The following is a 12,697-nucleotide window of genomic DNA, read 5'->3' as shown; positions in this document are numbered from 1 at the left end:
AATGTAGGACATACCCTACTATTCATTGGGGTCCAAGGAGATGAAAATCAGGCTGTAATCAGGGGTCGGAACCTCCAGTATTCTTGGAGGAGAAAACTTTTAATCAATTTTTTATCAATGCCTGAGCGTACCGGCAGCTTTAATTGCAATGGATCTTGCCTTAGACTTTGATTGGTCAGGGCGATTAATGTAATAATTAATTCCGAGTATAATAACGTGTCACCTTGGCAGACGTGGCATTGGGAGAATGGTTTAATGCAGGTTTATTATAAAAAAATGACAAAGATATCGTTCGTCCCTGGAGGACGATAATCCCTCTTCGGCAAATAGGGCCCCAGCGAGACGAACAATATGCTGAGATTTTACTGATCATGGAAACATTGAGAAAGCAAACTGGGACGGGAATCCAGATTTGCTTAGATTCTCCTTCGACGCATTAGGCGTAGGTTATGCGCAGCACGCCTGCGCGAACTGTTTGTCCCAGCATTTCCAAACAATTTATTCCCCCATATCCTGATATCCATAGAACGAAGTAGCTCTAGTGCAAACCTAACATCCCTTTCAAAACACACGTAGTGAGAGATAATGTGAACGAACTAGGAGCTTTTTTTTTATCTAAAGCTCTATTTAACAGGAAATGTTGTCAGTTTTTTGAGGTTTTAATATTTTTAACTCAAGACTGATAAAGCTTTTACATTTTTTTGAGGATGAAGCTTAAAAGTGGAAGTGCCAAATATTTTTGCAAAAATTGTTTTGATAAATGGTAGGTCAATTAGTGACAGTCGAATGAATCCTCTCAAGTATCCGGTGGTAAGTGCATTTTGCATAGCAAAGTTTATTCACTTTTAGTTGCTACTCTTATGTGCATGAAATTGTGGCGAATGCACTAAAACTGTCAAATGACGCTGAATAAATTTTCCCCCAAGTGCCAGGGTAATTAAGACCGATAATTTAAACACAGACATTAACCGGAAAGGAGAATTTCCCAGTCAGCTAAAAAACCCAGTTTATTACGACTACGAGATTTTACGACCAAAACCATTTATCAGCCTAAATAGCCATGCCCAGGTTTCACGAAGTGCCTTCAAGTTTGAAAACTATTGAGACGATTGACTGGTTAAGGGATGAAGTTTAAATTTTAATTTGCTTCCTAGTTAATTAAAAAAGTTACTCTCAACGTGTCATTAATAACGTTCTGCTGATATTAGTTGCTTTCACGTAGAAGCCAATAATTCGCTCTTGAATTGTTTCCTTTAACTTGGCCAAGATTATAAACAGCTTAACTTAATAGTTCACGACATACTGACATGCAAAAGTTCCGATTATCAAACTTCGAGGGCTGCAACTTCCCAGCGATAACAAACTATGACAAAGGGCCTACACTTTCTAATCCTCGACTTTGAACGGCTAAAATTTGAGCCTACTTCAGGAGATCTATTAATGAGGGACTGCTGCTACGGCTTGCGAAATAGTTTCACTGTCACACCTCATGAGAGGAAATATTTATTTTAAAAAATATATTTCAAATTTGCGTATTTACGAGCGATATCAATTGGCTTACACGCAATAGGTCTCCTTTGAATAATAAAACAAGATAAAACGCCTTTTAAAATATTCAAGTTTATCTTCATTTTCTCTCCACCTGTGCTTATGAGGATATTACCACGAACGGGCGAGTTTTACGACTTAAAGTACATTAATTTTGATTGATGGGGAAATATTGAACCTTGTCAAATTCGAGAGATTTAATAAGCGGAAAGTGCGAAGGGCGCAGCAAAAATCGCTAATAAAAGTCGGTTGGGTAAAAAGCATTTCCATGCTTTTTAAGTTTGTGTTGTGCCGTATTGTCGTGGACGCATATTCTTCAAGGCAATTAGTTGCAGTTGGCCACTTCCTCAATCTTCAACTAAGGCAACAGTCCTTCCACCACTTCCACCATCAAACTCACGTGAAAATTAATGCTCCACAGTCATTGTCACTTTCCCGTCCCTATTGTCTGGTGATGTTTTAAATTTGTCAGAAATCGTAGCTCATACGTTTATTCAAGAAAATAACCCGCACTCATATGTTCTCGTTCTGACAAAACCACTTGGATGGAATCGTCATATTTTCAGTCTGTCTAACGTTGAAAGTGTGAAATATGGATATAGAGAACAGACATTCCACAACTCTTGTTAGATATCCGCTTCTGGTATTACGATACTTCTTTTGATGCCACTCAATTTTCTTACTGACTTTTTCTAACTTTCTCTGTCTCCTTGATCTCCATCTTGTCTATTCATTAACGCTATACTAGACATTTCCATTTATTTTAAATCAAAATTCATAGAACACGACCAAATGTAATTTCATATAGCCAAACCATCAGAGTCTGTCATTAGTTTTCGTAGCTTCTCTTGGGCTTCGCAGTAACTATTTCAGTCGGCGTGTTTGTTCTAAAGGTAGTCGAATGAATTATAAGTTCTTGAGTTATGTCACTCTCCAATTCTCGTTACATAGTTTTGTTACATACACAACTCTTTCCGAGACAGCGTGGTCCTGATTATTAAATTAATCAAAATCTGAGTGGCAACTTAACAGATGAACGAGTATACAGCAAGATGCCTTCATGCTTTAATGGTTTTTTGAACGGCTTCATTTTGTTCCACAACTGACGCTATTTTACTTATTTACAAAAATATCAATCAATCCCTGAAATGTTTCTTCTGGCAAAATATTTCATTCCTGCATGCGTTGCCTTAATACGTAAAAATCCTAAAAAAATATAGAAAAAACGGGGAGTTATATATGTACAGTTTTCCCAGCATGTGGGGTCACCCTGTATATTATACTGTGACAGTGTGCTTGTTAAGCGCAATAACACTGAAATGTAGTGTAATTGTATGGAGCGAGAGATTGAGCCACATTGATTAAGAGGGATTGAGTATAGCCCTAATGGGCGTCTCGACATACCTATGGCAGGGATGATAGAGTGGGCGTCTCTACTGTATAACTACCCTTGGATTGAATACAACATTTGGTTCAATGACTTTATTGAGACTGATGATTAATTATAACAGAACTGCCCTTATATTAAAATTACTGATGACCATGGGGCGATATGTCAGTCAGCAGTAATTAAAGCGTGCGACAATACAACTAAACGGACCTACTTGTTGTTTATACGACGATGATAGTTGTGGAGTGTGATTTCTGCTGGGTAAAGTAGGTCATCAGAAAATTGCATCGTACTGTATCGATGAAATGAATACAAATGCAATTGAGATAAATTATAAATATCACTTAAAATGCATCTGTTCATTGAACAGTGGAATATGTGTGTGCAGAATAAAGCCACCATCCAAGCTCAATCATCACATTTCCCATTTATTATTCTTTGTTTATTTTGGTCTTTTTATTGTAATAATTTCTCATTTCCGTCTGTCATTGCCCTCTGTTTGCTTTTAACTAAAATTCAAATGACGGGTCTACATCTATATAAAATTCTAGACGTTACTACGTCATCGTGTTTTCAGCTTCTGCGTATCAGTTCTCATCGCCTCTTCGCGGAACGGTCTATGCAGACGACTTACTACATACAGTTTTATCAATTTAAAAAGCGGAACACCCCCTATAAACTTGTATTTATCGTTAGATACTGACTAAGTTGTGTTAACGTTACCTTTATCAATTTCAGGATGAAGTGTCACATTTTCGCTGAAAAGCTCGAGGCTCACTCGTAATTTTTTAAAAACTAAATTAAAAAAAAACTATTAGGCATTTTGATACAAAAAAACTGTGATTATGCCATTGTATTAAGTACCTTCTAAAATGGACGCGTGCTATTATATACTTCATTAAAGAACATTGCACATTAATAATTCTGTAGCAAAATTAACCACATTGTTATGATCTTGTTTCCTTGCATCATAACGAATTTTTGAGAGAATCCGAAAGCAACAACTGAGACAGCTTTTCTCTTCTTTAGCTCCGACAGTAATTTTTATGAATATTTTTACGAATATAAATAAATTATTAACACATTATTCGATGGCTTGCTTCATTAAACGAAACCAATTACGTCACAAAAATATTAATAAAACAATATTTTAATGGAATTTTGAACCTGTTCATATTAGAAAACTTTTAATCAAGGGTGTACTCATATTTTATGTAAAAAATTATTATTACAGAATTCCTTCAATTTTCATCTTTAAAAAACTATACAATAGACTTCTTTTTTAAGATAACACTTCCTCCCGAAATACAGTTTTTCTCACAATTCAAAAAAAAGTTAGTCGACATTAGAAAACAAATTCACATTTTATGGAAATATCACCCGTTCAAGGGAATCACACTGTATAAGTATGGTTTTCTGGCCTCTCTCACTTTAAGTGGCTCTACAGTTGCTCCTGTGCGCGCACCCTTTTTTTGGGCCAATAACCATGAGGCGAATGCGCCTTAGTTTTAAGCCGTGTTAACCGTCCCAGGCACCATATCTGTTCCACTTAGTCCCAATTTAATTTATTCACGACTCTAAAATAACTATGGAAAGTGTGGTTTTATTTTTAACACATTTCAAATGCGAATAAATCTGAATGTATTGAATAAAGTTTCATCCAGATTTCTTTCATTAAAATGACGCCGAGTAAAATCGAACTTCACAATAGAAATTTCACACCATTTATTATTTAAGTTACCTCGTTAACCGAAAGAGCGTTTAAATCTGTGTAACTTCTTACGATAAATCAATTATTCTAAGCTTATTACCTACGTACAAATATTGAAGTCTTCAAAGCCAGGGAAAATCAGAGCAACAGCTCCTGCCTCTTGTAGTGAGCTGAAAACTATATAGATATATTGACCTTAAAGTTAAACTTCTTTCTCAAAGTTTAGATATCGTTGAGAAGTTAAATCCTTCGAACTTTGATAACAGACATTTTTAGAAGTTAGTGTATCATGAACTATAAATTGAGTTAGGTGTAATCGACCTTGTGAGTTTAAGGAAAGATTCCTATTATTAGTGCCTGAGAACCTCGTAGTTAACGATAGTTCCAGATGCTTCTTATGTGGGTTATTACTGGAAAGACAATGATATATGGTCCAACTTTTAATTATCTGAAAAGCGAGGCAAAGATTTAACTTACTCCGTTGTTAGAGTGGAGCAATTGTATTGAAAGCATTTGCAACGACTTTTCACTCTCCCCTTTTTTTTCACCACTCTATCACCGTTAAAATGTCTATTTAAGTGAAACTTAAATTATAGCGTCATCACTTTTACTGTGCCAACTCCCGACCAGCGCCGGCGCATGGATCTTTTGAAGTGCATTTGTAGTTGGAGAGACTTCTCATGGTCCGGGAGTCCTGTGTTTAACGCACGTGCGTCGTAAACGTTTTCGAGCCGACCGGTAAATTAATGCCTGCGCCTTATCTGCGACATGAAATAAGAAAGATTGATTTTTTATTTTATATCCCATCAATGTCCTTGTATTGCGTCGATACCCTTTAACTAACAATTCGATTTTGATCGCTTAAGTCCACACACATTTTCCCTACAAATCAGCTGAATTCTACACAAATTTGTCGCCAAATGGCTCCATTTGAAACAAAATCCTCGTCTTATTTGAATCTCAAGGAATTGCGAAACGAATACTGATATTATGCAATTTAGTGAACGTGTTAGTAATAACGATGATTTAAGGGGTTAAGACACGTTGACTGATTAATGTACCGGGATTCTCTAATGCAACTGTTGCCATTCGGGGACTGCTGAACGTATATTTGCCAAAAAGGCATCTGTAAGAGTTAGAAACGTAACATGGCAAAATCCGACATGTATCTACCTGAATACACTTTAATGACCCAACGTGTGATGCATTTTGCAATTGCTCATGTATTATGTTAGGTAATTTTTCATGTTCGGTCAGAAAGTGTTTTTTTAGGCCAAACACGCCTTTTCGTTTCCACTGCGATATGTGACGTATTTTCATATGGTAATAGGCAATTCGTCATTGCAATTTGACTATCTCGAAAAAAAATCCTGCATAAAATTACCCTTGGTAATCCCTTGTTCGGCCCTATATGTTATAGCAGGTTCCAGTTAATGGTCATCCCCAATTTGGTCTATCTCTCCCGTGATGGCTGAGCTAATTGATATTGCAAGGCAAGATTGAAGGCACAGTCAGCTGAAAAACTACATTTGCGCCAAAAATACACCGGAAACAAAGCAGAATAGATTTGAATTGCGATAACATATTCTGCAGGGCAGAGCTTAAAAGTTACATATCTCGATGTCAAACTGCCAAACCTCGAATGGGCAAATAACAAAATGTTCCAGCCGAAAGATAAAACCTTTGGGCAGATACCAGATAAGTGAATAACTCTCTGTTTAAATTGCCTCACAGAGATTTTTTTTTTTGAATTAACCAAACCTTTTTATGGAGGAAAGAGATGGTCTTAATTTACAGCGCAGCCGGGCCAATAACTAAATGAAATTGGTTTAGCGAAAAAGAGCCCCTTATTTTTAATTTTTAAGCTCAGTCCTGGCTCCAACCAAGAAACTTAAAGCAAGATAAAGGGTGCTTAAAAAAACAACCCTCAAAGAATGCTTGCATTGCAGAAGGAAAAATACTGGATCGGGCTCCGTGTTTTTTTCTGATATCTAACAAGAAACTCTGTGCAAGGAAGTTTAACATGATGGAAGTTGTGGAAGATTCGAAATGGTGGCATTTCAAATTAAGCATGATGTAAAGAAGTTTTTATGTTACATAATTAATGAACGTCCGGAAAGTGAACCAGTATAAACACAACTATCATTAGCATGCGAGGCTGTAACTTACCATTGACGACCCAGTCGTGCTGTGTTACTTCCTGGGCGCCTGCGCAGGTCGGTTGCATTGGTGGAGAGGCTGCAATATAAATAAAGGAGACGAGTTAAAAGGTCGATGCACACAGATCTTGTCACAGTTAATTCTAGCATTGTTAACAAACCATGCTGTAATGAACTATTCCGCGTTTAAATGAATAAGAACCTTTGTTGTTGGAGAAGTACTCCATTAATTGTAGACAACATTAAACTGCATTATTAGTTAAAATAACAATGAATTCAGTGGACTTGTCAGAAATAAACTCTCTCTCAATTATATTATTTTACTACAAATATTTTGAGCGTATGCCCAGCGCACCGTGGCAGTTAAACCCATCATCAGCATTATTGTTCATTACGTCAAGAAATCTCCATTTATTTAAAGTTCCGTTATTGTTTCAGAATGGAGGTATCTCACGAGCTACTTACTTCCAGCTTATTTGAGATTAGTCACAATTATGAAATATTGCATAAAAAGGATTCTTACGGTGTTTGTTTTATATGAAATAATGGAATATTCAAAAGCAGCAGGTGAGTATTTGCATTTTAAATTCTTTTAAGAAGTTGATCAAATGCAGCTTTGAGTACAACCACAGACGTTGAGAGACAAAAGGGTTTTGGTGACCGCGTCCATATCGAAATATCTTCTTGGAATTTGAGAACTTGTAAGTACCGTATTACTTTTCGAGGGACACGAAGCTCTATGGAGTTTTTCAGTTACCGTGACTGCCAACTTTACCATTAAAATGTAAAAGTTTAATAACAGGACTGTTTCACTCTATATTTTAAGCGCATTTAATTATTCACTTTTCAAGTGGGGCAGTCCTACGAAACGGTAGCTCCATAGAAAATCCAGAAAGAGCCCAAAAAGCGCTTAAAACAGGGAATTTATGGACAATAAAATTTTAAACACGAGTTGAATAATGACGCTGAATTTTGATTACAAACACTGGGATTTCAAATATTTATTAATTTCAACAAAAGCGTCCCAAGAGGCCAATAGCGACTTTCGAAAATGATCCATTAAATCTTTTGACTAATCGAAAAGAGAAAATCGCAATTCGCCATTTTCAGGATATAAATTCTACTTATTAACTAACTAATTCACGAGGATGGATAAATTTTTATCTGATTAGAGATCAAAAATCGCTTTTACAATTTCAATAGCACAAAGGGAAATCAATATAGTGCAAATTCAATAAATCAGTATTATTAAGTACTCACCGAATTACAGCCACTTTTAAAATTGTACTAAAAATTTAGTTGATCTTTAAATTAGAGAGATTTTGCCAACGTTTCATCTGGATATTGAAAGGGCTTATATGTACATATTATATCGAACACTGCTAATCAATACACTTGCGGGTGTGTTACAAGTTGGAACGATCGCACTAATAGAAGAAACTTTCTTCCTTTCTGACTTAATCATTATAAAAAAAGTCCGGAGCACATTTGCTGCTGATAGACAGGAAGTTTTGAAAGTTTTGATGAAATTAAAAAAAACAAGACATTTCTGGAGTTTCTCGCGTTAAAAATTCATATTCTGTGTGGGTTAGACATGAGAGAATACGAAGGGCGTGTGCTAATAAAAATTTAAAAATTTACGAATTACGACTAAAAATCGGTGGGTGAACGTTTTCACATCGGTAATGGGCAAAAATGATGCGTTTCTGGCATTTATTTAAAAATTGCTAAAACTTAACAACCGCGCGCTGAATTAAATTGGGCACAACCGGAGAAACTTTATTAATCAGAGTCGAATGAAGAACTCATAATTTGAGTTTGAAAATGAAAAAATTATACATTTTCTGCGCTTCAAACACGGTTAATAAATTATTCTTGGAAGATGCCGATATTGGGATTTCGGATCAAGATTTCATATCCCTAATAAAATTCGTTTTTAAAAACATTTAGATGCGAGAAAGAAAATGGGAAGATGGGAAAACTTATTGCAGTACGTAGAAGTCAATTTTATTTAAGTCTTCGGTGTCAATTTTAGCATTTACACAATTGATGGATTTCTTTGTGTACTCAGTATTATAAAATTCTCGTTTTTCCTGTCCTTTTCAGCTTTTTAAATTTAAGTGTCCGGAAAATCGGAATTATATTGCTCTTGATTTGCACGGTATGTTAAAGCACTCAGCTTATTTATTTTCTATCCGTGTTCGTAAATTCGATTTTTTAACTTTTTCATTAGTTTGCCTAATGTAGACTCTCATCTCTGTTCGCCAACATTAGCTCGCGAGTGTATGAATACGTTTAACGCGTCGTCCCGAGCATATCGTATTTTCCCAGTTAGTACATAGATTTCGCCACGTAACACCTTGTGAGTCATACTTAAGTACGTACTGTACAAAGACAGACAAAGACGTAATTAAACGCAGCTCGGCTGCTCCTGACAGAATCCTGCCTCAGTATACGTGCATGATTAATTTTATGTTAATCAGTAACTTTGAAACTGAGAATGCACTTGAAGGCAACGAAAACTAATTAGTTAATAAGGCGCAAACCTCATGCAGTGCCTGGCACGGCAACTAAGCGTGCTGAATTGATAGATATTCGATATTTATGGAATGTGAGTCATAATTGAAATCAATTTCGTTAGGAATTCCCTTTTAATGTATCGTAATTGTTTCATGTCCCAAGAAACTCAGATATTTTCAAAAGAATACATCTGTTTTACCTGTAAACTCGTCCTAAAATAAAGCACTATCTATCAATCGTAAATGTAAGTTGTAATTGGATACCGCTGCATGTTGGTGAAATTGCCGTTGAAAATAAAAATAAATAGTTCCTCCTAGCAGATCCGGCCTCATTTTTTGAAAGTTCAATCCTATAAGAGAGATGGGGTAACAAATTACGCTCAGATAAAAGATAAAATAAATAAATCGCCTTCTTTCTTTAATCTACCAATTTTAGTTTAGGTAATTTTGTGGAATATATCCAATAGGAAAGTTTTTCCATAATGGTGTGAACCAACCAAAGTATATGTCTATAAACCGGTATTCTAAATCCCATTACATTACTTGTTTTGTTTATTGAAGAAGCACCATGATGGAGCCAATAAAAAGCCTCGGTATATCGAGTCTTTATGGTTTTCGAAGTTTTCCATCCTCTTTTAAGTTAAACAAATCCTTAGTGGCAACGCAACTGGAGGCATCTCTGGATTCTGGATCGCCAACTCCTTCAACAACAACTCTGCCCGAAATTTTACACACTCAATTGCTGACTAAACTGGATATACCTGAGACGAAAACGGCATTGGGGGCTGCCAATATCATTAGGGAGTCGCCTCATAAAGCGGAAAACGACAAGTAAGAAAAACTCAGTCTTTATCTACAGTTCGCTTGACGCCCGCATTTTCCAGGATAGGGTTTTCAATGTGCCAGTTTTGAGGTCATTTGTCACTGATGTATCAACAGCTCGGCGAAATTTATGGTTTCCATTTTTTTGATCTCTCCATTTTAGCCGTTCTTCAGCAACAATAACGCAAAAAGAAAAAACACATAATCCACAAATGTAGTGTGTTTCTTTGCAGTTTTGTCCATGAAAACAGGAGCAAGCCGCATTTCCATTTATCAGATTCCCGGTTCGGCGGCCCCTTTTTTGAAGAAGGAATGGAAGTGAAAAACACTACAGCTCGTGTCGGGCAAACAATAAATTTGGACTGTCGTGTAGGATTACTAGGAGACAAAACGGTAAGCAAATTTTGAAATGTATTAATAGTCGCGATAAATTTCATAATTACAGTTCAAAATTAAGGCGATTCATTTATTTTTTTATCCTTTTTTACTCTGGCCTGTCTCAAACTGGAACAGCCAGGATCCATTTAAATGTAATTTTCAACATAGGCATCGTTTAATGGCCATGTCATTTGGTTGCCGAGGGAATCATCACGGTTTACTAATAAGCGTTAACCTTTCAAATACCCTCATTCGTTCCAGAGCTCGATAAGTCAGAGTTGAAATCCAGATACGCCTTTCTGATGTCGGCAGCAACCCTTGAACCGTTTTAAACTGAAAATAACCGCTTGTCAAATATTAGATGAAGCAAAAAATAAAGCTACTGGGCATGCCCATCTTTTGTGTCTGCTTCCTGTAACGAAGATGAGCAGTTAATTAGATGCGACTTTCCTTAATATATTTACGCTCAGAATTCCGTCAGAGAGTTGTTTTTGTATTTGTATTTTAATGCAGGCAAAAACGGCCAATATATACGTGAACTCTTAAGGTTAATTCCAATTTTTTTTTTTTACAGGTAACCTGGACGCAAAGACGAAACCAGAACATTAACCTTTTAACCGTCGGAAGAAACACACACAGCAAAGACGAACGATTTAATTTAGTGTTTAGATACCCAAACAACTATAAGCTGCATATATCTTACGTTACGACCAGAGATGATGGAATTTACGAGTGCCAAGTAGCAACGCATCCTCCGAAGATCAAGAGGATCTATTTAAAAATTACTGGTAAGTTTTGAGGTTCGTTAATCCTGCGCAGTGGTTAGTTTGTGGCTTCCCTCTTTCAGCCCCGGACGTAAAGATAGTTGACGAATCGATGAGGGAAATACAAGAAAGACATTATCGCCAAGGAAGCTCATTACTCTTAACATGTCTCGCAACTAATCTAGGTTTAAGTGCTAAAGAGAAACCTGAAAATAATGTTGTGTCTTGGAAATACGGTGCCAGAATTCTGAATAAAAACAGCAGGTAAGCGGATTTTTTTTTATGTGCCGCATTTTTAAGTGCAACACTTCTAGGCTCAACGTAACAGCAGCAACTGACTCTGCCTCTTCCATCCTTACTATACCATCGCTCGAAGAGAAGCACTCAGGGAACTACACCTGCGCAGTAGGCAACTTAGCCGACAAGTCGGTCGTTGTACACGTATTGAAGGGTAAGAAATAAATTCATGGGAGGAATTGGGGCTGGGCACGTCGAATGTGCATGCGCGGTGATGAAATCGCGATTTTCTTTACCACTGATAACGCTTGAGAAGTTTATAACCTTAAAACCACATTTTATGTTCCGCTATCCAGCTCATGAGCGCTGATTATCAAATTTTTATATAGTTCTCGTGTTTTATGATGTGTTTCTCTTTGTTTTAGGTGAACTTCCAGCAGCAGTACAGGCATCAGGAATTCAATTCAAAACCTTAGACTTAATGGTATTGTTAATAGTAGCAATTTTATTATATTCCACGGGGTGACTCGAGATCTGGGCAATAAATTTGTCATATATATAAATTGCTTTTTCATATACTCTCACACGTTTTGTAGATATAAAAAGGATAGTAATAAATATATATTATACATGTTTGGAATTACACACGATTGTCGCTAAAAGCGCGAGTTTGTTTGAAACCGTGGCATACATCGACCAATTAAATTAAGACTGTCATAGAATATAACACAACAAGATAGTTGGGTTGCCTATACATACAAATTTCATTCGGGGAAATACATATACATGTATACGTATGTACTTCTGTTTCAATAACGTTGGAGTGATCACGGTAGCTAGAATTTATAGATTAAGAACGTTTATATAAACATAAAGCTTTCTGTTACTGAGAACGTTTTACATGTTAAGAGTATTTAATAGAGTGATACATATATTATTACTGTTCAATCTAATTTGATATTTTTATTGAAAATTTAAATACAAATAAATATTATTATTTCAAATGGATTGTCGTTCTTTTCCGGCATTATATTCAGGAATTATCCGTGTACGGAGAAATAGCTGACCCGCAAATTCCGTAGCTACTAAAGGAATTCTTTTTTTTTATTTATTTACTAGAAAGTGCGCCATTGGACCCTTAAGTAATTGATTTCTTACTGGAATAATCT

At 36.2% G+C, this 12,697-nt stretch overlaps 1 protein-coding gene across 3 annotated transcripts; it reads left to right on the top strand.

Moving 5' to 3' along the window:
* Window positions 1-498: 498 nt before the first annotated feature.
* LOC136350443 (zwei Ig domain protein zig-8-like) lies at window positions 499-12,532 on the top strand. Of its 3 annotated transcripts, XM_066302130.1 has the most exons (9): window positions 499-810; window positions 7,247-7,375; window positions 7,423-7,509; window positions 9,984-10,158; window positions 10,383-10,542; window positions 11,102-11,315; window positions 11,375-11,555; window positions 11,606-11,742; window positions 11,954-12,532. In XM_066302130.1, the coding sequence occupies exons 2-9, from the start codon at window positions 7,303-7,305 to the stop codon at window positions 12,052-12,054; spliced, it is 1,128 nt and encodes a 375-aa protein (XP_066158227.1). In that variant the 5' UTR covers window positions 499-810; window positions 7,247-7,302; the 3' UTR covers window positions 12,055-12,532. The 3 variants fall into 3 exon arrangements, with proteins under 3 accessions (XP_066158227.1, XP_066158229.1, XP_066158228.1); XM_066302132.1 differs by lacking the exon at window positions 7,423-7,509 and having other exon boundaries at window positions 500-810; XM_066302131.1 differs by lacking the exons at window positions 499-810; window positions 7,423-7,509 and having other exon boundaries at window positions 7,258-7,375; window positions 9,889-10,158.
* The last annotated feature ends 165 nt before the right edge of the window (window positions 12,533-12,697 follow it).

Source organism: Euwallacea fornicatus, chromosome 3, assembly GCF_040115645.1.
Source record: "Euwallacea fornicatus isolate EFF26 chromosome 3, ASM4011564v1, whole genome shotgun sequence".
NCBI lineage: Eukaryota > Metazoa > Arthropoda > Insecta > Coleoptera > Curculionidae > Euwallacea > Euwallacea fornicatus.
Note: the sequence above shows the minus strand (reverse complement) of the source record. Positions and strands in the feature narration are given on the sequence as shown.

What these genes read in the sequence shown, in the direction of transcription:
- LOC136350443 (XM_066302130.1), top strand. Translation starts at nt 7,303, where the DNA reads ATGAAATATTGCATAAAAAGGATTCTTACGGTGTTTGTTTTATATGAA. An exon ending in TTCTTGGAATTTGAGAACTT is followed by an intron (nt 7,510 to 9,983) that starts GTAAGTACCGTA and finishes ACAAATCCTTAG; the next exon opens with TGGCAACGCAACTGGAGGCA. An exon ending in GATCTATTTAAAAATTACTG is followed by an intron (nt 11,316 to 11,374) that starts GTAAGTTTTGAG and finishes TCCCTCTTTCAG; the next exon opens with CCCCGGACGTAAAGATAGTT.